Source organism: Propithecus coquereli, unplaced genomic scaffold (assembly GCF_000956105.1).
Source record: "Propithecus coquereli isolate 6110/MARCELLA unplaced genomic scaffold, Pcoq_1.0 Scaffold139, whole genome shotgun sequence".
NCBI lineage: Eukaryota > Metazoa > Chordata > Mammalia > Primates > Indriidae > Propithecus > Propithecus coquereli.
This window is the reverse complement of record NW_012138191.1, coordinates 4,045,925-4,070,526: the sequence shown is the minus strand read 5'-3', so window position 1 is coordinate 4,070,526 and position 24,602 is coordinate 4,045,925. Positions and strand designations below refer to the sequence as shown.

Genomic DNA, 24,602 nt, shown 5'->3' with positions numbered 1-24,602 from the left:
CCCTCTGAATATCAATATTAGCATAGCCAGCAGGGAATTTATTGTCTACTACAACAAAGAAATTTGAGTTGATTCATACAAGTTTATTCACATATTTACTAGTTTAAAAGGTATAATGACTTATTCTATTATTCTACTGTTCAAAGTTAAAAATTTAAGAGTCTTTGTTTTGGATCAACTCTTTCCTCAAATGTTCTCTAAGCAAGTAATCAAATAGAGCCATGGATGTTACATCAAGAATGGTATCTTATAAACTTTCTAACCACTCCATATAAAATAAATCAAATTACTCTAACCCAAGAAAATAAAAATAACTAGGCAAGCATTTCTAATAAAGTTGATAAAGGCAATTAAAAACTGTTTAGTTTTGAAAGTAAGATCCATGAAATGCTCAGTGAAATTTGTAGTACTGACAATGCATTGACTTTAAACTTTAGAATAAAAATTTATTAAATCCCACTAAGCCATTGTGCAGCATATTAGTAACTTTATGCATATGCCTCAAACAGATGCAGTTAATGCCCATACCTAAAGGGGTTATTGATCGTGGTTGTAGATGAGTCTCCCACTTGTGAACTATGACTTGACATGGACCACCGATAGTCTGCAATTTAAAAGTTAAACGTCTGCAATAATTTCTTATATCTTATTTTCTACCCATGACTCCGTTAGATGTTTGTGTCCTAAGTCTTATACTAAATATGAGACCAAGAGATTCATCTTGGTAATTATCAATATTATATGCCAAAAATCAGAATGTACCAGGTCACAAAACATGATGAAACGCTGGAAGAAAATAAGAGTGAGGCAGTAAACAAAGAAAAATGAGATGAACTGGCACATAAAACTGTTTTGAACCCATTCTTAAATCTGCTCACAATACTCCATGTTTTTCAAAGAAATTTTAATTTTTAACTGATATTAATTCTGTCCTAAGTTAAACACCAAATATACAGTCAATGAGGTATTTCTAGATAAGGTATCCAATTCCTGTTCTATTTAAGTAAGTCTCCAAGTGCTTAGAAAAAACCAAATCTACAGTAGCAGAAATAGTAGGAACAAGTACTTCCAGATCAGTTATCACAGGTGACTCAGGGAGCTAACAGGCATAATAAAGTTCTTATTTTAAGAATAATAAGTGGAAAATAAGAATATCAGAATTCTCATATCATAGTAACCAGTACTCCTAAAGGGCATAGAAATCCTAAAAGAAAGGACACATGGATGGGTAAATTTGAAGAACAAGTGTGACAAAAGGGAAGCTAACATCCAGTTTCATTCTCATGCCTTATAGTTTATAAACTCATACAGTGTGACAATTCCTCATACTGTCTCCTGTTATCAAATCCCCTTACTAAAAAAGAAAACAAAGCTCTATATGCTGTTGACAACACAGAGCAATTTTTAAGCAATGAACTAGCAAAGATGACCTGAGTATATCTAAAAGACTGAAGTTTAAAAGTATCTTAATTTTCCTTTAATTATTAAAAAAATTAATTAAAATTATGTGCCAAAAATAAATCCCTTAAATACACATTTTAGAAGCAAATTTTCAGAGGAGATCAGGCACATTCAGGGTGGTATGGCCATAGACTAGAACCAAATTTTCAAGCTGTAACCTTACAGGGTACTTTAATTTTTTTCTTTTTTACATGATCGCTAAGAAATCTAATTAAATATAGAGAATCAAAAAGAAAATACAAAAATCACCCATTATCACACCATTTAGGGATAATCACTATCAACATTTTCATATATAATCTTTGAGCCTCTTTCTAGGCATCTATTACATATACTCTTTAAAAGTCTGGAAAATAAAACTTCCTTCTATATAGTATATATCTGTAGCTAGCACTAAACACTCTTCTATACATTTTACAGGAATTTAACACTGATTATATGTGCCAAACAATAATACATAACAAATTAACTGATAATACACAAGAGATAGTTCTGTTACTTAAATAACCAGGTTAAATTCTTTTAATTTGCAAACTTTTGAAGTTTAAAAACTAAAACAGCATTAGATATTCACTCAAATAATTAAACCTGGGATATTAAATGAATGCTTTTTCTCAAGCTGAATACCTCCCTGCTAGAAGGGTTCACTATGTTGACTGGGTAAAATTTTTATTCAAAAATGTAATTTGAGCCTGTTCATCTTAATATATGAATTTCATATCCAATATACTAAAAAGAAGATACACTTATTTGATCCTACATGTGCTGTATGTTTTTTACTACAACTTTTTTCCTGACACATTTTTAAAATGTGTTTCAGCATCAAACTTTCTAACCCTCAAAAGATACAAATGTATACATTAAAAATAGAAATAATGCTTCTTAGCAATGATAAGCAGTCAGGAAGAACTAACCAACCATGCCTTTCCTCCATCCCTTCCATGGATGGAGGGGATGTCCTCCCGCCTGACTGTCCTCCCGCCTCCACCACCACTAAAAGAAACTTCTGGGAAGGTGGTATGGCCCTATATCCTTATAAAAGTTACTAATCAAAGGTGAGTTGACAAGGGTGGCACGAATATAAGATTAAATGTCAACAGGGATAAAAAGTGGGTAAAGAAAGGGAGAGGGTTTATTTTGTTTTAATTCAGATGTCAGGGGAACTTTACAAAGTATTAACTGTAGCACCTAATCATGTAAGAATCATCCTGTGGATTAAATGTGATAGGGAACATATTTTAGTAGCAATTTTGTTTCGTTTTGCTTTTCTGAGACAGGGTCTCACTCTGTCACCCAGGCTAGAGTGCAGTGATGTCATCATAGCTCACAGCAACCTCAAACTCCTGACCTCAAGCATTCCTCCTGACTCAGCCTCCCAGAGGGCTAGGCATGAGCCATCGCACCTGGCCCTTTTAGTAGCAATTTTAACATCTCCACTCCCATCTACTTTAGTAACAAACCCACTATCCACAGCATAAAACAATCTGGACTTGAATAGAGTATTTGAGGAGCAATCCAATGGGACAGTTTTAAAGATAACTTACATCTATTAGCATTCACATTACAAATCCATGTTGGTTGGTACATAAAGTGTTATAATATAGAGAAAAAGAACCTAGTTTTGAAATACATTCAATTTCCAAAATTGTTATGACTACTTTATTAAACTTTAGAAGGTAACCTTAAATTTTATCTTTATATAAGTTCTTAAAAAAACTTAAGACCAGAGCGTTAGAAAGTTCAAAATCTCAGTGATGACTCCAAAACATGCAATTCTTTCTAATACACTAACTGTAATAGCTCATTTTTCAAGATCTTAGAAAAAGATCAGTTCCACTCTGCAAAAGGCTGCAGCAATTTTAAGCCTTTTTGAGTAAAGTAGAAGGTGGATCTTTGGAGAAAAGAGTATCAGTCTAAGACAATATTCCATTAATAGTATTGGAAGAGTTACTGCACAATGTAGCATATATAAAATCAGATGATTGCAGAAATGTTTTCAAACATGCATATTAACAAAAATATTTTTAAAAAAATCAATGTTTCCACATGAAAAATTCTTAACGACTGCTTTCTTAAGCAACTATTGACATCACTCAGCTACATCAAGAACTGAGAGAAATAAACAAAAGGCTACCCAACATGTAATGTGGGGTTTTGTTTTTAACAAACCACCAAGCAAAATTATCAGTTCTGTAATATTACTGTTTGCGTGTATCATGAACTTTTAAATTTTTTACTGATTATTTTCTTTCCACAATTGTGAAAACAACCTGCGCGTAAAGGGGGATCTGAGGAATTTTTATCTGTGATGCCACACAGAGGCCAGACCCACAGTTATTTAAAAAGGACTTATTTTTAGTAAGTCCAGTAAGAAAGATGGTCACCAAAAAAAAAAAAGAAAGAAAAAGAAAAGAAAAATGGTCACCTAGGCATGAGTAAAAAGCAAAGGAAGCTAGGCAAACAGACATCTCTGTGAAAGTTCATAGCTCGACAGCTGGGAGTGTTTAGCATCCAGAGGATAATTCTACTATACTAAGAAACCACTGAAGAAAATGACAACCTAGGCTATTCTGAAAATGAACAATTATATGCCTATCACAGATGGTTGATTCTTTTGTTAAAGGATTTAAACAAAAATCAAGGGAGATTAAGATCTAAATAAGAAAGTTTGTAACGAATCTAATTATGACTGTGTGTTAGCATCTACAAAAGTTAGAAACACCAGTATGTTACTGAAAAATAAAGACCTATTTTCACAAAAATGAAGGAAATATTTCATAGGATATAATTAAAAACTGGCTAACATTTCACTATGAGGAAAGATCCCTAATTATAGCCACCAGCAAAGAGGGGTGAATATGCAAAAACATGTTTAAATTACATGTTAATTCAAAAAGGATCTTGTTGAAGATATGAAATCAACATACTATCTGCAGACTCATACCAATGTTTTCATTTCATTTCAGTAATACACTACCTCTGTGTGCTATGTTTAAATTATATTTTGCTTTGACATCTGTAAAATTACTTTAAAATTTTGACACATTAATATCTTATTCTAATTTACAAAGTGTAAGAGAACTAACAGCTGGGAAAAATTGAGAAAAATGATTTCAGAACTCTTAACTTCTAAACTAAAAGGAATATGCCAGAAAAAGCAAAGCATGGAAGAGAAAAATATGAATGGTAAAATTTTATTTGCTCAATAAAATTTTAGCGATGAAAGGGATTTAAGAAGTCTATAGTACAAACCCTTCATTTTACAGATGAGGAAGCCGAAGCCTAAAGGTCAAGTGGCTTGTCCAAATATCAAGAGACTTTTAGCTTAGGTAAAACTTCCTGAGGACACTACCTCTTAAAACTTTTGACCCAGTAAAATTAATCTTATCTCCCATTTCGGCTTTTAAATGCTTTCACAATTACTTTGCTTTCCTATCATGCTTTATATTCATAACATACAGATTCCAATAATTTACATCATTTCATAATTTAAGGTCCCTTATACATTACTTCTATCATTTGACAATGCACAACTGAAACAAAGTTTCATAATATTTATATAATATTACAAATGTTTCATTTAAAAAGCGCCACCAAATTTTAAAAGAAGTGTCACTTTAAGCTGGCATGTGGGAAAAAAAAAACTGTAGCCATATGCATGGGATTTTATGTAGCTATTTATTCTAGTCCATGAAAAACATACTTACCATGGCAGCCCCTGCATCACACGGTACATGTGTACGCGATACAGAGCACCTACTTAAAGAAACACACTCACCAACATATACTGTAAACTTTTGCAAGTATTACAAGCGGAAAAACTTGTTTTTTTACTGCTAAGCAGACTTCTTGCCAATTTTTTTCAAAAGGCATTTTGGGCTGATTTTCTGCTTATGGTTACATTTTCATTGAAGAGGAAAAATACTATAGGTTGGCTTAATTTGACCTGTGTTGACAATAGTCTTACTTTAGAAAACTATGCCCAAAGGACTCATTATGATCTTTCTTGTCCAAATACTCCTTGCTAAGTAAAATTTAGTTGATTTCACAGGTTACAAAGCTAAATTTCATATACCAGGATCCTCAGATAAACTTCCAATGGCATGAGCTATGACCTATGTATCTATACACAATAGTTCAATTTATATTGAAGAACTCTGTCATGATGTGTATGTAACTCCTATGCCAAATAAATGATAGATGCCCCTTTCTTAAGTTGTTAAAGTAAGACTATTGTCAAGAAAAGCCAACACAATGATCAACCATAATGTAATTTAAGTTCAATCACTGAATAGTTACAAAATATTCTCAGAATAAGAAACGTAATAGGTGCAAAAGACAGCTAAAGTGGGTTTGTCAGTTTTCTTTCCTTTTTTTTTCTTTAAATAATGGTGGCTAAGAAAATGAAGTAACAGTGGCTGCTTGCATTTTTCACATGTAACAAAAGTATTCAATGACCCCCAAAGGAAATACATTCTTTAAAAAGATGTAATCCATGTTTTTTCCTAGACTCCTGCCCTAAACCTTTATTCACATGCAACCCCAGGGTGCCAAAGGTAAAAATCTGAAGGAAAAGAATCCTTTCAGCAAATAAATATCTTTAGAATGAAAGGAAAAGAATTGACTTGCTTTTCTAAGTATGAAAACAATCCCAAAATAATGAATCACTGTGAACAGGCAGATTTAGAATTAATAGATATTCCAAAGACCTTCAGAAAAGATCCTGGCTTATCAATACAATCTTTAGAAAAATCTAAGAGGAATCAATTTTGGATTTCATGCAGCCACTAAGAGACGGCTGCTGCAAAATAATTTTTAAAAAAGAAATTACTCACTTAAAGCTATGTATTCCTCTAAATGTATTCACCTCACATTAGGATTAAAAAACAAAAGAAAAACCTCTGCAATGGGTTACTAACTAGTTTACAAATTATAGAAAATGCACACGTATAGAGAACATTATTAAAATTAATTTCACGATAAGAATATTGCAGAACATACTTACTATGTCTTTTTAAAATTCCGTGGCAGATATCATCTGCCTCTGAAGTGGCTACTTTCCTTGTTTTTAGTACTAAAATATTATTAATCAAGAGTTCTACTCTTTATTTGACCAAACTCATTTTACTATTAATGTTTTCAAACTTAACTGAATTGCTTTTGAAAGAAGTGCTAAAGAAATTGGAAACTAGATAAAGAAAACATACCTTTGGTTCTAAAAAGTACCCTTTGAAGTAGCGATACTGAACTGATATTCCTCTACTGAGTGCAATGGTTGCTTTCCATAGCATGCTGTGAAGAAAAAAAAATAACAGCAATAGCATCAATATCAAACTACAATGCATTAAGACCTCTTGATCCACAAAACCCTTCAAATAAAATCTGTGATCAATACCATTCATTTATATTCCTACACAAAATTTTACTCAAGGCCCACTCTGCAGAATAAATACTGCAGAAAAAGACTCATCTTCAAGGAGCTTCCTTTGCTGTGTGGGTAGACGAACAACCAAACAAGATACAACAGAAATTTTGGAGTAGCCTTTTGGAAGGAAGACCTGCATGAGGAAGAATATCTGAGCTGAGACCTACATGATGGGAAGGAACTAGCCATACAAAGAGCCAAAGTATTCCAAACAGAAACCCACATAGCGCAAAGGTGGAAGCCAGAGTCAGAATCTTCTGACATTCCACTTAGCTGCGGATGTTACACGGCTGCTAAAAGACTTTGGGCCCAAGGCTTTTGCATCACAAGTGAGTGATGCACACTGGTAAATTACATTCACGTTACTTACTGTCCCTTGTTCTAACTGTCCTCCCCAGGCTCTGATTATTCCCCTAGCCAAGCAATCAGTACCTGTATCTTGTTTCAGCTCCATGTCTTCCTCTGAACTATACCATTCTAACAGAAACTAAAGCTTTGACTCAACAGCTGCCTCAAAGTGAATTCACTACAATTCTTAATCATAACTGATTTTTAACTTCAGATCATAAACCAATTATATCCAAAGTGCAGTCCCAGGAGCATCAGTATCAGCTGGGAGCTTCTTAGAAATGCAAATTATCAGGCCACACCCAGACCTACCAAATTAGAAAATCTGGGGGTGAGGGCCCAGAAATTTGTATTTTAACAAGCCTCCAGGTGACTCTCACGAACACTTAAGTTTGAGAACCACCGTCATAGACCATTACCCAAACATTAATTCAGCATGGGTAGTTCAGTGAATAAACGGCAACCCCAAATGTTCTTCCACGATGCCAGATGGCTAACACTGCTCTCCACCTGGCTCCACCATGACAAGTTTTAGGGCATTATCCTCACTCTGATGCAACCCTGGCTCCTAACAAAATACAGGCATACCTTGTTTATTGCACTTCACTTTATTATACTTTGCAGATATTGTGTTTTTTTTACAAATCGAAGGTTTGTAGCAACCCTGTGTTGAGCAAGTCTTCTGGTGCCATTTTTCCAATAGCATGTGCTCACTCTTTGTCTGTGTCACATTTTGGTGATTCTCACAGTGTTTTACACTTTTTCATTGATGATTGAAGGCTACAGAGAAATCTTTCATGAAAGGAAGAGTCAATGTGGCACACTTCATTGTCATCTTACTTTTACAAATTGCCACAGCCACCCCAACCTTCAGCAACCACCGCCCTAATCAGTCAGCAGCCATCAACATCGAAGCAAGACCCTCCGCCAACAAAAAAGATTACAACTCGCTAAAGGCTCACATGACTGTTTTTTAGCAATAAAATATTTTTTAATTAAGGTACATATATTTTTGTAGACACACTGCTACTGCACTAAACAGACTACATAACTTTAATATGCATCAGGAAACAAAAAAAACCTCACATGACTCACTTTATGGCAGTATTTGCTTTATCGCAGTAGTCTGCAACTAAATTCACATACTTCCAAAGTGTGCCTGTATCCACAACCAACTGTCACCCATGGTCCCAGCTCGAACAATCAGGTGAATCTGGTAGTAATAAAATACATATGCCCTGGCTCCACCCTGCGAGATCCTGATTACACAGGTTTGGGGTGGTGCCTGGACCTATGTAAACTGATAAAACTTTACAGGGCGCTCAGATGGATATGACTGGTTACAAATCACTACTGTAAAGCAAGGATAGCAAATACTTGGCACATGTGTCCCTACTTTTAACACAGGTCTCTAGGCAAACTGTACCAACTCAGAGTAGAAATTTGCCATCTCTGCTACAAGAAAAAAAAAAAGACAAATTTCCAGTACTATTTCATCCACAAAACAGCCAGAGTATGTGAAACTAGCCACAGATATGTATAGTAGAATTAGTGGTAAGAGCTGAAAACCGGCTGGGCGCGGTGGCTCATGCATGTAATCCTAGCACTCTGGGAGGCTGAGGTGGGAGGACAGCTTGAGCTCAGGAGTTCGAGGCCAGCAAGAGCAAGAGCAGGACCCCATCTCTACTAAAAACAGAAAAAATTAGCTGTGCGTTGAGGCAGGAGGATCGCTTGAGCCCAGGAGTTTGAGGTCACTGTGAGCTAGGCTGATGCCACAGCATTCACCAGGGAAATGGAGTAAGACCCTGCCTCAAAAAAAAAAAAGAGTTGAGAAATGTGCTGGGGCCCCCTCTCATCCACTATTTCTCAATCTCCAGGAGTAGGATCTAGGCTCTTTTTTTTTTTTTTATTTAAGTCCTCCCATGTGATTTGAATGTGTACTCCTGGTTAAAAACCACTAAAATGGCCAGGCGTGGTGGCTCATGCCTGTAATCCCAGCACTTTGGGAAGCTGAGGCTGATCACTTGAGGCCAGGCATTCATGACCAACCTGGGCAAAAGAGCAAGACACTGTCTCTACCAAAAATTTTTAAGAATTAGCTGAGGTGGCATGCGCCTATAGTCTTAGCTATTCAGGAGGCAGAGGTGGGAAGACTGCTTGAGCCCAGGAGTTGGAGGTTACAGTGAACTATGGTTGAGCCACTATACTCTAGCCTGGGAGACAGAGCAAGACCTCATCCCCTGGGAAAAAAAACACACACACACACACACTAAAAGAGAGGGAGAAAACAAAGCAATGAGTCTTTTTACCTCACTTCTCCAAGCAAATTCAGCAAAATTAAGAATGAAGCACAATGGCTCAGTGAAGACTGAACATAATCTGATAAAATTCAAGAAAACCCAGGAAAGAAGGGCAGTGAGGTGGTTTAGTGTGGCTGTCTGATTTTGAATTGCCCTCATATCTTCTCCCAAAATACCACAAAATCTTAACAGGGAGAGCAAATAAAACCACAAGTGACCCACATCTTTGGCATTATTGGAAAACAATACTATGATGTTCAAATTATCTGCAAGTAGAAAAAACATTCCAACAGAGCTCTAGCTGCCATGAGCCTATAGGTATGGCGAGCTGGGGAGGTAAGGTTTAAGAGCCTACGACAGAGGAGCACAGAGGACTCAGATGCATGGTAGGTACACTGAAATCCCAAAGAAACAATTCTAACACAAGAATGTTGTCTAAAGGCAAACACATTCTCTCATATCGTCTGCTTCCTTTCTCCCTATGAAAGGCTCTTTATCTGTTATACATGAATCAATTCTACTTCAGTGCACATCAATTTATAACCCGCTGGTCCTTTAAAGTTACATAGTTAAATGTTGTCTCATTCTGTTCACATTACTTTGACCAAGTTGGCTAAAATCAACTTAAGACAGGCAGAGGTGTGTTTTAGGGACAAGTTCAGAAAGATACGAGGTTTCACTTCAGACAGGAGTGGCTGATCTGCAAATCAAGGAAAAAATAGCCACTTGAAGGGAACGACCAGTACGTGTGAGGCAGTTAACTGCAGAAGGGCCACCGGCACCCACGTCTTCCTTTCCACAGTCCACTGCACCCAGACTAAGTTTAGCTGGACTTAAAGCTGCTAGTGATACATTTATTTACATTAGCTAAGATATCTAAGTATGCGTTCCACACTCTGCCCCTTCTAATACCATGTACTTCTCAGGAAAATAATTTTATAGGCAAAAACAGAATTAGATTTATTATCAAGAATATATATGTAGAAGCCAAAAGATAATGCCTGTAAGTTTTTTAAAAAATAAGAAAGCAATATAAGCCTGTTAATTAGAAATACTGTGGTAAGTACCTAAATAACCAGTCAATCAAGTGGTTGTTGGGCTGGGCGTGGGGGCTCATGCCCGTAATCCTAGCACTCTGGGAGACCGAAGCAGGTGGATCGCTCGAGGTCAGGAGTTCGAGAACAGCCTGAGCAAGAGCGAGACTGCAGCTCTACTAAAAAACAAAAGAAATTAGTCAGACAACTAAAAATATATAGAAAAAATTAGCCGGGCATGGTGGCGCATGCCTGTAGTCCCAGCTACTCAGGAGGCTGAGGCAGAAGGATTGCTTGAGCCCAGGAGTTTGAGGTTGCTGTGAGATAGGCTGATGCCATGACACTCTAGCCCAGGGAACAGCGTGAGACTCTGTCTCAAAAAAAAAAAAAAAAAAAGAATTGAGTGGTTGAGAGGCAGAGATTAAGGAACAGAGGAATCTGTTTTTTTGCACGAACTTTGCAAAACTATTTCACTCTTTCAACTACACAAATGTGGTAACTTTGACAAAAATTAAAACTAAAAGAAGAAAACCACCAAGGTATCTTAGAAGCCCCTACATTTATAATCTGAATGTTGCGGTTATTCTGTAACCTGACGTTTCCATGCCTACCTTTCACCTGTCTCGTTCTCTGGAAGAAGAGTCACAGCATTTTGAGGACTCCAGTTTCCCAAAGCATCACAGCTTCCACATATTGCAAAAACTTCTCCTAAAGAAACAAAACAATCAGTTACAGAAGGATAAATAAGAAAGCTTCAGATTTTAGTTTTAGGGAGCAAGAAAAGAGCAGTCAATTGCACTAGTTAGTTCAACCAGATGTGGAATCTCGTTTAGCAGAGAAGTGACTCACTGGAGGCATGGGTCTGGGCCCAGGTACCACACTAGCACCTGCACATTAACTTGACTCGCCTCTCCAGAAACCGGGAAGGCATAGGAATGCACTTTTCTTCATCTGTTCAACTACTTATTAAGCCAGTAACAAGCACCCAAGAATACAAAGTGATCAAACCACAGTCCCCACCTTCATGGCAGCTTCCAACTTAAAGGGGCAAACATTAAGTGCATATTAAGTATTCTAGAGAAATATTAATCAGTATCTTTGAGGAACTATTAACAAGCTAAAGATCAAGAACACTATTAATGCGACAGAAATAATGTAATTAAAAACCCCACAAAACAAAGACTTATATAGTGAAAAATCTATTACTAGTACTTGTTACAGAAATAATGGCTATCATTTCTTCTGAACGCTTTTCATCAAAAGACTTAAAAGTTGGCCAGGTATGCTAGCTCACACCTATAATCCCAGCACTTTGGGAGACTGAGGTGGGAGGATCACCTGAGCTCAGGAATTCAAGACCAGCCTGGGCAACACAGCAAGATCTCATCTCTACAAAAAATGAGCCACAGGTGGTAGTGCATGCCTGTAGTCCTGGCTACCTGGGAGGCTGAGGCAGGAAGATTGCTAGAGTCCAGGAGTGCCAATCTGCAGTGAGCTCTATGACTGTGCCACTGCACTCCAGTTTGGGTGACAGAGACGCTGTCTCAAAAATAAAATAAAAGACTTTTTAAAAGCCAACATAAAACTTTCATCTCTACTTGCTAAATCTTGTATATTTAGCAGACGTCTACAAATTCTTGGATACAAGTATGCATAAGTCTTTGACATATATCAACACATTGTGAATAAATATAATTAAAATTCATAAAGAAAAATACAATGAATTGAGTCCAAATGCTAATTTGGTTCAAGACAAACTCCTCCACATTCTGAAAACTGGGCTTCCAACCTTGAGGCACTGCTCTAGGAAGACTAGAATTGTGGTAAGCTTTGGCCACCTGCATGAGCATTTTGTAAGCCTGGACTGTAAAATTCCAAGAGTGATAGTCATTCAGTTTTCAGGACTAGAATTGCATGTGTGTGAAACACAGCATGGTTAAGGATTTCATGTCAAAATATCCACCAATCCATGAAAGTAACCAGATTTTTTTTTTTTTTTTTGCAATTAACTTAGGTATCGCTACCTTCCCTGATTTAAAAAAAAAAACAAAAAAAAACGGGGAGGGGGTAGCATAAACAATGGAGCTAAATGTAAGGCACAAATATTCATTTCCAAGATCACTATGTTGATTGCTACGCATATATGTAATATATGTTATGGCTCCTGGCTCCCAATGTACAGGCTACCACAAAATCACTGATTTGGGCCCATCATAGTTCTTTCACAAAGGAGAGTCTCATTAAAACTTTTTCATGGAGTCAGCTATTTCTAATCCCCGCCCAAAACAGCAGGCTACTTTATGCTCTGAAAAGAACATAGAGCCCAAATGGAAAAAATGAAACTTGGGCAAATCAGTGAGTGGTTCACTTTCCTCCTATAGGTGCTCCTGCATTCTACCACTTCCCTCCTGCAGAGTTATTTCTCCTTTTGCTGATTCCCTGGGATTATGGCTTCTGAAAAAAGGAAACTTTTCACTAGAACAAACAGCCTCTTTCTTTAATTGGCCCTCATTTATAACAGATTATAAAGGCTTGAATGCTAACTAAAGGAATCTGCAAACAGTAACTCCACATATTCTTTTTACTTGTTCCCTCCAATTTCACTCCTCTCTGCACTCCCCACTCTCCACATTCAGCAGTGAACCCTTCCTCCCATGCAGTGAGGAAATCAAGGTGATGGAGGAGTTGAGGTGAGGAGTCTCCCCAACATCCTCTTGCTGTCCCTCTACCTCCTCATCCCCACCTACAGGGTCCTCTACATCCACGTCAACCATTCTCTTCTTCCCTCTAATCCCTAAGAATAAGTGTCCCCCTCACCATGCTGACCCTTCTATAGCTAATTTTGTGGTCAGTCCATTTGCCTGACATGGCCAGCTCCTTCTAGCTTTAACTGCCTGCCTACAACTCCCTAAAAGGTTACAATATAGTTCTGCAGTCTTCTCTCCACAGAGGAGGACACACACTAGACCAGAGGTGAGCACTTGATGGAGCCAGTCCATCAGCTGACTAGCAATCTTCAATCTGCAGAACTCTGCCCAGAGGTACAGCTGTACCTTGGTTAAGGATCTGAACTTAGACGCGCGCACGCGCGCGCGCACACGCACACACACACACACACACACACACACACACACTCTTTCTCTGTCAACTGCTGAAATGAGTGCTAGAACAAAGATGTTAGATGTAAAGTGAGTCATTCATTCATTCCTTGAATACATATATACTCCTGCTCTGAGCCAGGCACTGTGCTAGGGGCAAGAATTCAGCATAAACAAGACAAGGTCACATTTTCATGGAGTTTACAATCTGTCCATAAACAAAATTACTCAAATAATTCTATAAAATCTCTTAAAGGTGCTACAAAATCATGCTGGAACCCTGAGAGAATTTCACAGGGGCCTTAACCTAGTGGAATGTGGGATTGTGGGGGGAGGGGCGTCACAGATCTAGGCAGAGGAAACATAATTTGAGAAAGTCCCAAACGAGGAAGAAAGAAGAAAGGAATGTAGCAGATTTGAAGAACTGAAAGAAAGGCCAGTACAGCCAGAGTATATAAGATGGGGATGTACAAAACCCAGGTGCGATACTATTTTGACATGCTATCTTACACTAAAATTGTTTCACAGTGCTTTATTAGATAACGAAATATAGATATTCACAAGAACAAAGTCATCTCAGCCAAATATTTCATCAACTTCTTACACTAGTAAAATTTCCCTCTTTTTCATGTTACTCAAACATCATAGCCCAACCATCTTTGTGCTGTGCAAAATTAAATTCACAGCTTTCTTGGAAAACACAAAAATAAGATACTTACTATTTGAGGAGGTTTTTTGTTGTTGAGTTTACCATGCTCCAAGCACATTTCTAGTATCAGTCAAGACCGAAAGATGTTTTCATCTAAAAACCAGGCCCACTCTAATAATAGCACTATATTTGAGATAATCCAGATAAGAAAAATGTTCACTTAAGACATTGTTTTAAAGTCAAACTTTACAATACCTGGTAAAAGAGTTCCTCTTATTTCAAAGGTAACCTGAGAAGGCGTCATTCTGATGGATTTATTCTAGGATGTTGTCCTAGGAAGAAAAAAAAAGCTGTCATTTACAGCACATGAAAATACCATCAAGAAACAAGTTAAAACAAGAGCTATGTTTATATTTTCAAAAGCAGTATTTAATATCTTTGCAGCTTTATGCTGGGTCTTGTTTTTACAAAAATAACCAATTTTGATGAGTGGGGGAAAAAGGAAAAATAGAAACAAGTAAAAAATGAAAAGTAATCTCAACCATGGGCAAAAAATTCATTTCAGAGTCCTTATGTATAAACTAAATGAATTACCTGGGAAGTATCTAGCAAGTTTTAAGGCTTGACGTTACAAACCTACTTTGAAAGAATGTATAGATCTGAAATATGTGCTGCAAAACAAAAAGTGTCCAAACTTTTTTATTTTTAAGGGGTCAAGATTCTCTGGCCACGTATTAATGCTTTCTCTTCTAAAAAGCAACTGTTCTGAATTCAACCTATCTTTTCCTGACCAGGCGTGCCTTACGGTGAACGAAGAAAAAAAACGAAGACAGGAAATAGCTCGGCTCAAGAGGACTTCTATTTTAATAACAAAGTACCAACTTTAATAACAAGGAAACCACCAAAAAACTTAAGTACTACCCATTGAAACAAACTAGTTATGTTCTCCAAGTTTGAGAATCGGTTTCTAAGACACATGTAACTAATCACTAAAATAAAACCTCTTTCCCCCCACAAAGAACTTTGCAGATTTTCTCTTTTTATTAACCATGGTACCACCATTGCTCAAGTTCTACAGGCTCAAATTTAGTGTCTCAACTCTACAATCTATTACCAAATCTTGTTGATTCTATCTAATTGATCTTATATCCATGCCTTTCTTTCTAAAGGTATCAACTTCATTCAAATCCCTAAGTCTCCTACCCTTATTTAGGCTTTTAAATCTCTTCCCAGTAATACATTTTATGTCAATTAAAATATCCTTCCTCACGTCCCTGGCTTGGAATTACTTTGAGGTCCTTTATGGCTTATCTGCATTTTCCCTCTAGCTAATTTTTTCATTTCTTCCCTAGCTTTCTGAGGCTAATCTGTTTACCATTCTCTAACATAAGTACCCAAGGGAAGACAGAAAATAGGTTTAGAAAAAAATATATACAGACATAATATACCTCAAGATAATTAAATAATTTAAATCGAGAAAGAATACATACTCCATACAAGGACACATCATATTCTATATAACTTCTCCAACACCCCTGCTTTTGTACCGCAATCCACCAATGTTCCTAAAAGAATTCCAATCATGTCTTTATTCTGCATCATTTCCATTACTTTACCAGCTTAAATTATATTTGCACTTACATATTACTACTTTATAAAACAACGCGAAAGTACCTCTCATAGTTATTTATTCTTCTATTTCTCCTTTGCTCCCTTTCCCTTCCTCCTGAACACATTCATAACTCTGCAATGGTCATTTAACGAACACTGCTACCCACAGTTAAACACACTTCCAAGTCAAGGTAAGTGGATCTATACCAGCAGTTCTCATGGAAGGCAACTTTGCCCTGCAGGGATATTGGGTAATGTCTAAAGGCCTTTTTGGTTATCATTCGGGAGTGATGCTCCTGGCATCTAGTGGGCAAAGGAGCGAGGAGTGCTGCTAAACACCATACAATGAAAAGAACAGTCCTCCAGGAATAATTGGCCAGCTCCAAACATCAATAGGGCTGAGGCTGATAAACGTGATCTATATATCTACAGAGATCTGTTATGAGAACCAGGAGTCTGAGCTCAATGTTAGCTATAAACCATGTATCATCACATTCACATCAATTATAAAATGTAAACATTGTGTATTTTTTTTTTCCATGCAGAGAGTCCAAGACCACCGGTCTCCATGGTGTCATACCACACTTGGATGAATTCCATGCCTAGCAACTCTGTTTTGGTTAGAAAACCCAAGACTCTGCACTAGAGAAAACCTGCCCTTTACCAAAATAATTTCTAAGATACTCTATTCTACTTTCTGTGTCTAAGAGTAAACACGATCTATTTAAGCACATACATCCGGTTCTAGCACTGCCAAAGAATGCTGCAAACCTACAAATAGCTCTAGATTGTGACCCCCTCATCAGCCTATTGTTCTCTATCTCAATAGTTCCCTTTTAACATGACATCTGATATGAATCTGAGTACAACACTAATATAAAGTATTTTCTTTTCTAATAAATAAAATGGTTCATTGAAGCACTGCAACCTGACATTTAAGATATCTCTTATCATATTAACAAGAAACCTTGAAGCTAACAAAAAAGGTTGGCATTTAAGCTACCAAATTAATTTTAAGAGACAGCAAAAAAACCCATCATCCAGCAAAAGGGCTGAATGATCAACCTCAATATTAACCTGTAACATATACTTTCACCCAGTGTTTACTGCCATAGTTCTCAACTAAGGACAATTTCATCCACATGTTTACATTAGTTGGTACTCTATTTCTTGATCAATTTTAAGTAACTATTTTAATCAATTTAAGGGAAATTAGATGTTAATTATCCCTATGCATTAAAATCAACAGCTGGTACAAAATTACCTCTAGAGGGAAATCAACTGATGACTAAAATTGAGACTTTCATTCTTAAAGTTGTTTAGAAGAATGACTATAGTACCTTGGCAGTAAACAGCTGCAGTAAATGTATTATACGAAGCTATATACACAAAAACTGTATATACAAAACACCTTCCAGAAAACCTCCCCACAGTCAATAAAGCATCATCTTCTACTTGAATTGCCAAAAGTCAAGCAATCTGGTTCAATTTCCACTCCCAAAAAATGTACTACCATACCAAATAAAAGCCTGGGGAGCTGCTCCAATGGCAATTTACTTGATCATGGACAGAGGCCAAAGTTTTGGTGCAGGATTGAAGTGTACAATTTTGGCACTACCAAAACAGCAGTGACAAAGTAAAAAACTATTCTGTTGTGTAACAAAAAATTTACACACCCACCCATACTTCTTCCTCTTCCAAACATGCAAAAAACACCCCAACTTGGAGGGGGGAGGTCTTCTAGATAGTCATAAAATTAGAGTAAGATGGAAAAATGCTAGTCATTGTACGCACATGAGCTGATCAAACAGATCATTTAACCTACTCACCTATTACCTCACTCAGACTATAGATCCTGAGACAAGTTTTTTTTTTTCTTTAGTTTTTTAAAAATATAACCTCCATTTTGTTCTTTTTGAAGATAAATAAAAAACAGTACTCCCATATGAGATTTCGAGTACTATTTAACACTATTTTAACCCTTTAAAAAAAGACTCAAACAATTAGCAAAATATGATATTGTAAATAATTTACATACAGAGACTATACTTCCTGAGACAGGCTTTTGGGTTTTTTAATGTACTTTTTGAAGATAAATAATAAATAGCATTCCCAGCTGAGATTTCAAGTAGTACCTAACACTATTTTAACTCTTTTAAAAGACTCAAGCAATTAGCAAAATATGGTATTTTAATTAATTTATATTTTAAAAATTTCAAAGTTCACACTACCCAGCAAAATAAATTTTACTTTTTGTCAAATAAACTTTCCCAACACATGACCTTACTCATTTACCAGTTTGGGGAACAAAAGGGGAATTTAAGTAAACCAAAGTATGGAAACATCTAGTTTAGAGATAAACTGAAGTCAGATATTTTTAAAGTTTTTCTTACCTAAAAAAACATCTCTATTTTCATTCAGATTTTTTCAAGGAAAAAAGCTGTTTCCAGATCTCCTTGCTCCTTCCTAGACCTCAGAACCTTTAATCCTCATAACTATAATAAAGAAATATATGAAATACCTACATTTCCCTGAGTTAATTTTTCCTCATCTTGGTGGAAGATCATTATGACCTACTATTCTGATTTCAGCATACTTTAAGCCAATATTTTAATCAACTGTATGCAGACATTAATAGATTTTTATTAACAAAGCATTTCTGAAATAGATTTCTGGAAGCCAAGTCATTTCCTTGATCAACTTTCTAAACAATGTAGTAACATTTCCCCAAATGTTTTCCATTTCATTTTATCTTGGTATTATTTTCACATATATATTTCATACATTTTTCCTGCTTAAGTTATACACAAAGATCTGATTCATCAACTTAGTTTCTGTACATATCAAATTTTACACACTGCCACTTTTTTTACTTTGTGGTCACTATTTCTGAGTCCAACTTTCCTACACCTTATTTTTGCAGATTGAAATTTTATCTAGAATACTGGTTCTCTTTAGTTCTTGGTTCTTCCTAGTTCTTAAATCAGAAGTGGATTGGACCATGTGCAGCTTTACCTCTGTTAGCTTTATGTTGTTATTTGTATCCACAGCATTAAGGATTTTGGAAAGACTGATAGCTTGTATTTATTTCTTCCTTAAGTCACAACTGTCAGAAATGTAGCAAGGAGAAGCATGAAGAGGTAGAGTAGTTTGAAGGAGCTGCGCAGAAACTGGGAGGAGGGCGACAGAAGAGTATGAAGAAAACATCAGGTCCAAACATCCTGCTTGGTTTGCTCAGTTCCTGTGTTGGTGCTACAGACTCAACAGCTGCCTCAAGGTGAAAGAATTCTCTACAACTCATGTGTGATTTCCTTCGCAACTAGGCAGTGGACCCCGGGGAGGGGGCTGATACAACACTTAATTGATCGAGGCTTTCTCAAACTGTCAGCAAGGCAGTCTGAAGAGCTCTGGGGAAAAGTATAGCTTTGGAGACAAGGGGGCAGCAGTCTTAGAATTTTATCGAGGGCACTAATGACTATTCCTGGAACCTCTTCCTAGAAAAGTAAGGCACTTCGGTTTCTCGGAATAACAGTTACACAAACATGCCCTAGACTACGTCTTTAGACAACTTCAGAAAATAAGCAGTTGTCAAAACACTATGAATTACTTAGGGACAGAGACTGGTGATGGACGAGGGGTATGCCCTGTGGACGGGGTGCCCAGAGGACTTTCCCTGCATTTTTTGTTTCCTTGCTCCTTAACTTAGTACTTTGTATCTTCGTGGTGGTCCTACGCTCTACTCACTCTGGCCATACCTAAAACAGCCCAGATGTTTTTCAGAAGGGAAGTAAGCACCAGGCAGCCCAGCGGAATCTCTGCAGCAAACAAAAGTCAAAGAATGCGTCCTACCCGCCGACTTACCGCAGCCAACGTCACCGCCGCTACTTCCCCTGCGGGCAGCGCCCGCCCGGCCCGGAGAACCCCGGCCGCCCTCCGCGACCCCAGGCCGGGGACGCCCTGACAGCTCGGCCCGCCACCTGAGCGGCCGCCGCGGCCTCCGCATTCAGCGTCGGCCCGGCCCGGCCGGGCTGCCTCACCTGCCGGGTCCGCGGGTCCGCGTTGCCTTCGCCGCTGCACCCCAGAACGAGGGCCGCGGACCGAGATGCCGGGTGCCCGCCGTCCGCACCTCGCCAGCGCTCCCCCAGGCGGCCCGCGGCGGCGCCGAGCGGCAGGAAAAGGCTCCGCTCAAACCGGTTTCAGCTGCTCCAGACCAAACCGCCAGGCCACCCCGCGGGGCGGGGCCTGACGTCACGCCCGGCGGCGTCCCAGCCAATCGGAGGCCACGCGCGGGAGGGCGGGCCCACGAGTTCCCGGGCGGGGCCCGGGCTGCGGCTGGGTATCCCCGGGGTCCCCTGCACCCAACCCCTCCGCCTACGCGGTCAGTGGTGCCAGCGCGCAGGACACTTGCTGCATAACGTGGTGCCCCAAAACTGCCTTAGGGACAACGGAGGGTTGGAGGCTGGATCAGCAAATCTAAATTGCACTTTTTCCCCCATTTGAAAACGAGAGAAAATTAGCAGGACTGATGTTTTCTGGAAACTTTCTTTAGTTGTAGAACAAGTCACCATTGGATCAAATCATTAAAGTTGAAAATGAGGATTAGGTCACCTAAGATGGTTGGGAGTTTATGCCTTGGCTACGCAAAGTATGGTCTACAAGCCAGCAGCACCTGGGAGCTGTTAGAATTGCAGACTCACAGGCCCATCCCAAACCTGCCTAGTCAAATCTCTGTTTAGCAACTTCCCCACGTATTGGTATGCAAATTAAAGTTTGAAGGAACATTTCTGAAAGCAGAAAGACCCTCTCTGCAAAAGTTGTAGTCCTTTATTTTTCTGAAATGGGTCCTATCAAATCAAAATTTTTTTAAAAAAGCACAATTTTTTTTTCTCTTTTGGTTTCCCCCAGATTAATCAATATTTGCCACTTACCTAAGTCAAATTGTTACTCATGCACTTGTCCACGAGGCCGCATCAGAACAAGGACAAGTGGTTGAGGAGGAGGAAAGAGTTTATTACCTTGCCAGCAAAGGAGGAAAAATGGCAGACTCTTCTGTCAAAATCCAAATTTCCTGAACATAAGCAGAAATAAGGAGCTTTTAAAGAGAGGGCCCTCAGTCCTAGGCTATTGTCATTAACGTTCTAATCATCCTATCTCTGCCTAAGAGGAAGCCTGGGATGGACAATTCAGCTGAGCTTTCTTCTCTGAAGAACAAAAGACATTTGCCCGGCTCCTCCCAACCTTCTTCCCCAGAAGCAGGGATGCAGGCCTCAGTTTTCCAACAAGAGTGGGGGAAGTTTTAAGAGACAGAAAACATCTTTTCACCATTTTTTTTGCAGGCCAATCCCTCTGTTACACCAGCATCAAAGTTAACTGCTGATTAAGCTCTAATATAAAACTATGTTATCAGATTTCATTTAAATCAAATGAGGTATTGAAAACTAAAAAGAACCACCTGTTCAGGAGATGTTTAAGTTCTCTTTCAGTAAGAGTTTCAAATTCATTCCAATGGGCCTACTGAAAAGGTGTTTGGAATAGATGAGCTCTAACTATAGAGAGAGTTTCCGGTCTTATAAATCGTGTTGTTCCTGACCACATTCGATATTTGAGCTTGGATTAGATACCAAGGCATTTCTAACAATGTCGTCCAGTCAGTTAAATAATTATTAAGTACCTACTATCAACAGAAAAGAACCAAACTCTGTGAAATAATTTAAAGAGGTTTATTCTGAGCCAAATGTGTTCAACCATGGCCCAGAGAGCCATGCCCAAGAAGCCTTGAACAAGTGGTCTCCCCATGGTTGGGCTACAGTTTGGTTGTATACATTTCAGGGAGATAGGAATTATACATAAAGTCATAAATCAATACATGGAAGGTATACATTGGTTTGGCCAGAAAAGGCAAGACATTTCAAAGGGAATTTCAGGTTATGGGTTTGTAATTGTTCAAAGGAATGAAGCTTTCAAGGCTCAAAATGTTTTAAAGTTAAGATAAGGAAGTCTGTTAATCAGAGACAAGCCACCAAACATATACTTAAACTCAAGTGATCCGTTAAATAAATTGAGGACCTACAGGTGTGGTTTAAGCTTTATCTTGCATAGGCTTAGGCCTGTTAATGAGTTACAAAGGATCTCTCCAAGAAGAGAAAGGGGCATGTTGGAGCATGTCTGACCTCCCTTCTCATGGCCAGTAACTCAGCTTTAGGGTATTTCTGGGGTCCCCTTGGCCATGGGGGGTGCATTCAGTTGGCTGGGGGGCTTAAGATTTTATTTGAGTTCACAGTAGTTTGTGCTTAATCCCAAATTTCTTAAAGAAATAAAATTTCCTTCTAGTTATGTACCATTATCTGTTACATTTTGCTGTCCTACATTTCCAAAATAGCTTGGAGTTCGTTTCATTCCTTTGCTGTTGGTCATGCTTCAGTGATAAATTTTTTCATAAGTATTTGCTTCCTTTAAATGTTTATAGTATCAGCTCTAAGCAGCTCTGGAAAAAATGTGTTTGTAGTAGATCTTTATTTTCCTGTACTCACCATTTAGTTAAGCTATTATTTGCCTAATGTTTATAGTTCAAGTTGATAGACCTAATCCATGCTCTTTCCCTAAATGCTCTTGAAATTGGCAGAACAATTATACGTATTCAAAGGGATGCCATCATTGGGCCAAAAATTGAGAAACAAGCATTAGATGATTGACAGAGAAACCAAAACCCATCCAGGAGAAGAAGGGATTCCTGGAAATGCCATTTTACATGGCCATGGTTAGAAACTCTTTGATAATACAGTGTATTTTCAGATTACTCCATTTCCACCCTGATCTGATTGGCATATTAAAGTAGAGCATAGATAACACATTCCTTTCTCCTGCCACTTCTGTGGAATGTTACAACTTTTCAAACACATGGTTAATGAGATTAACTTAGGGCTTACCTCATTATTTCCAGAAGAGCTCCATATGTTATGGATTTTACAAAATATTTAACATTCATTATCTCGTTTGATTAAATAATGAAATATGTTGTCCCATTTGTCTGAAATCAACACCACAAGATCTCACTTTTATGAATTCATTTTTTAAAATCCAGTAGTAGTATTAGTGAAAGCTCAGTACTTATCCCTGAGGCCAAATGAAGAATGAGGACAAGTGGTTTGAGGAAAAGGAAAAACAAATTTATTGATTTGCCAGCAAATGAGAAGAATGGTAGACTCTTTCATTAAAGAAGCATCATCCCCCCTGTAAATAGCAATACAAGGCTTTTAAAGAGGGTTCTATAGCATCTCCAGTGAAGACAATCTCATGACCTCTGTCGGGAAAATTCTGTTGAGCCATCTCTTACAGTTTAAGACACTAGAAAACAAGGAACACTCCTCTGCCCCTCTGATTACTGGCCTCGGGCAGGAATGCAGGTTTTAATTCCTTAAAAAGGGTAATGAGTTTTAAAGGGACATCTTGTAAAACATGTTGCCCTTTTTCAGTCTTTACCTCTGTTACAGTAGTATTGATTTAAAAAGCTCTAGGCTGGGTTCAGTGGCTCACACCTGCAATCCTAGTATTCTGGGAGGCCAAGGCAGGAGGATTGCTTGCACTCAAGAGTTAGAGACCAACCTGAGCAAGAGTGATATCCCCCAGCCCTGTCTCTTTTTTAAAAATAAATAAATAAAAAGCTCTAGACTTAAAAGCCAGAGCTGGACTTGAATCCTATCCCTCACAACCTGTGACATTTTAAATATGAATCTTTGGTAAAAAAAAATTTACTACTCTTCATGAATTTTGAGACTTTATTTCTGGAGAAAACTGTTGAACCATTTAATTTCTTAATTTTTCTAGAAGGTACAGTTAAGTTGCTCCTAATTTGTTCCATTTGTATTTTACTAAAATTATTTTTATTAGATTCAATTTTTTGTATGCATTTTACCACCAAAAAATTGCTTTATGCTGATGCAATGATATTTTAAACCAAATACCAACTATAGCTTCTACCATTGTGAGTTCCCTTTTGTGGCCATTATTTTTACCCAAGTCTATATTTCATTACAAAGTATTGATTCTTCCAACAACGTTTAGATAATAGCACCGTTTACCTTGGCAGTTTTAGCTATAATCAGCTTTGTTTTGTGCTGATTCTTCTCCCAGAAATATTCTTTATAACTTGGATAAAAGACTGATCACTTATACTTATCTCTTGACCAATCCATGAAAATATGATGACTATTTTCAGATAATTCCATGATCATTCTACTGTCAGAATCTTTCATCAGACTCAAACACTATCAATTTTGTATGTCTTGTGTACCTCATCAGTGGTCTTGCTGCTCAAAGGGACCATCCACGCCTTTCATTCCTTCTGTTTGAGTCCACGGACAGTTTCCCAAATTACAGTATGCGTTACTTATGCTTCACGTAGGTGACCAAGTTGTTAGTGTTTGCTATCGATTATTCTTTTAGATAAAGATCAATCCTATATGGAGAAAGCCAAGGAAATTGCTGATTTCCAAAGCAATTTAGGTGCCTCCAATGTGAGCCTTTAACCAGTTTCAAATTAGCTGTAGCTCTTTTGGTGTATTCCTTTCCAAACTCTCAAATGCATCATAAGATCGAAATGTCTGGAGCAAGAAAGGTTCAAATGGTAAGGTCAAAATGTCTCCCCTGATCTGTTTCTGTATCTTGAAATGGGAATTT

The 24,602-nt window shown here is 37.8% G+C and overlaps 1 protein-coding gene across 1 annotated transcript in view; it reads right to left on the bottom strand.

Annotated features, from left to right (window-relative positions):
* Positions 1–20,138, bottom strand: part of GPCPD1 (glycerophosphocholine phosphodiesterase GDE1 homolog (S. cerevisiae)) — a 67,982-nt gene extending 47,844 nt beyond the window's left edge. Inside the window, exons 1-5 of the mRNA XM_012639243.1 lie at positions 19,964–20,138; positions 14,571–14,647; positions 11,180–11,276; positions 6,669–6,753; positions 529–604 (exon numbers count right to left, since the gene is read on the bottom strand). Coding sequence (XP_012494697.1) covers positions 529–604; positions 6,669–6,753; positions 11,180–11,276; positions 14,571–14,619 — 307 coding nt within the window. The 5' untranslated portion in view covers positions 14,620–14,647; positions 19,964–20,138. The remainder of the gene's footprint in view (positions 1–528; positions 605–6,668; positions 6,754–11,179; positions 11,277–14,570; positions 14,648–19,963) is intronic.
* Positions 20,139–24,602: the final 4,464 nt, after the last annotated feature.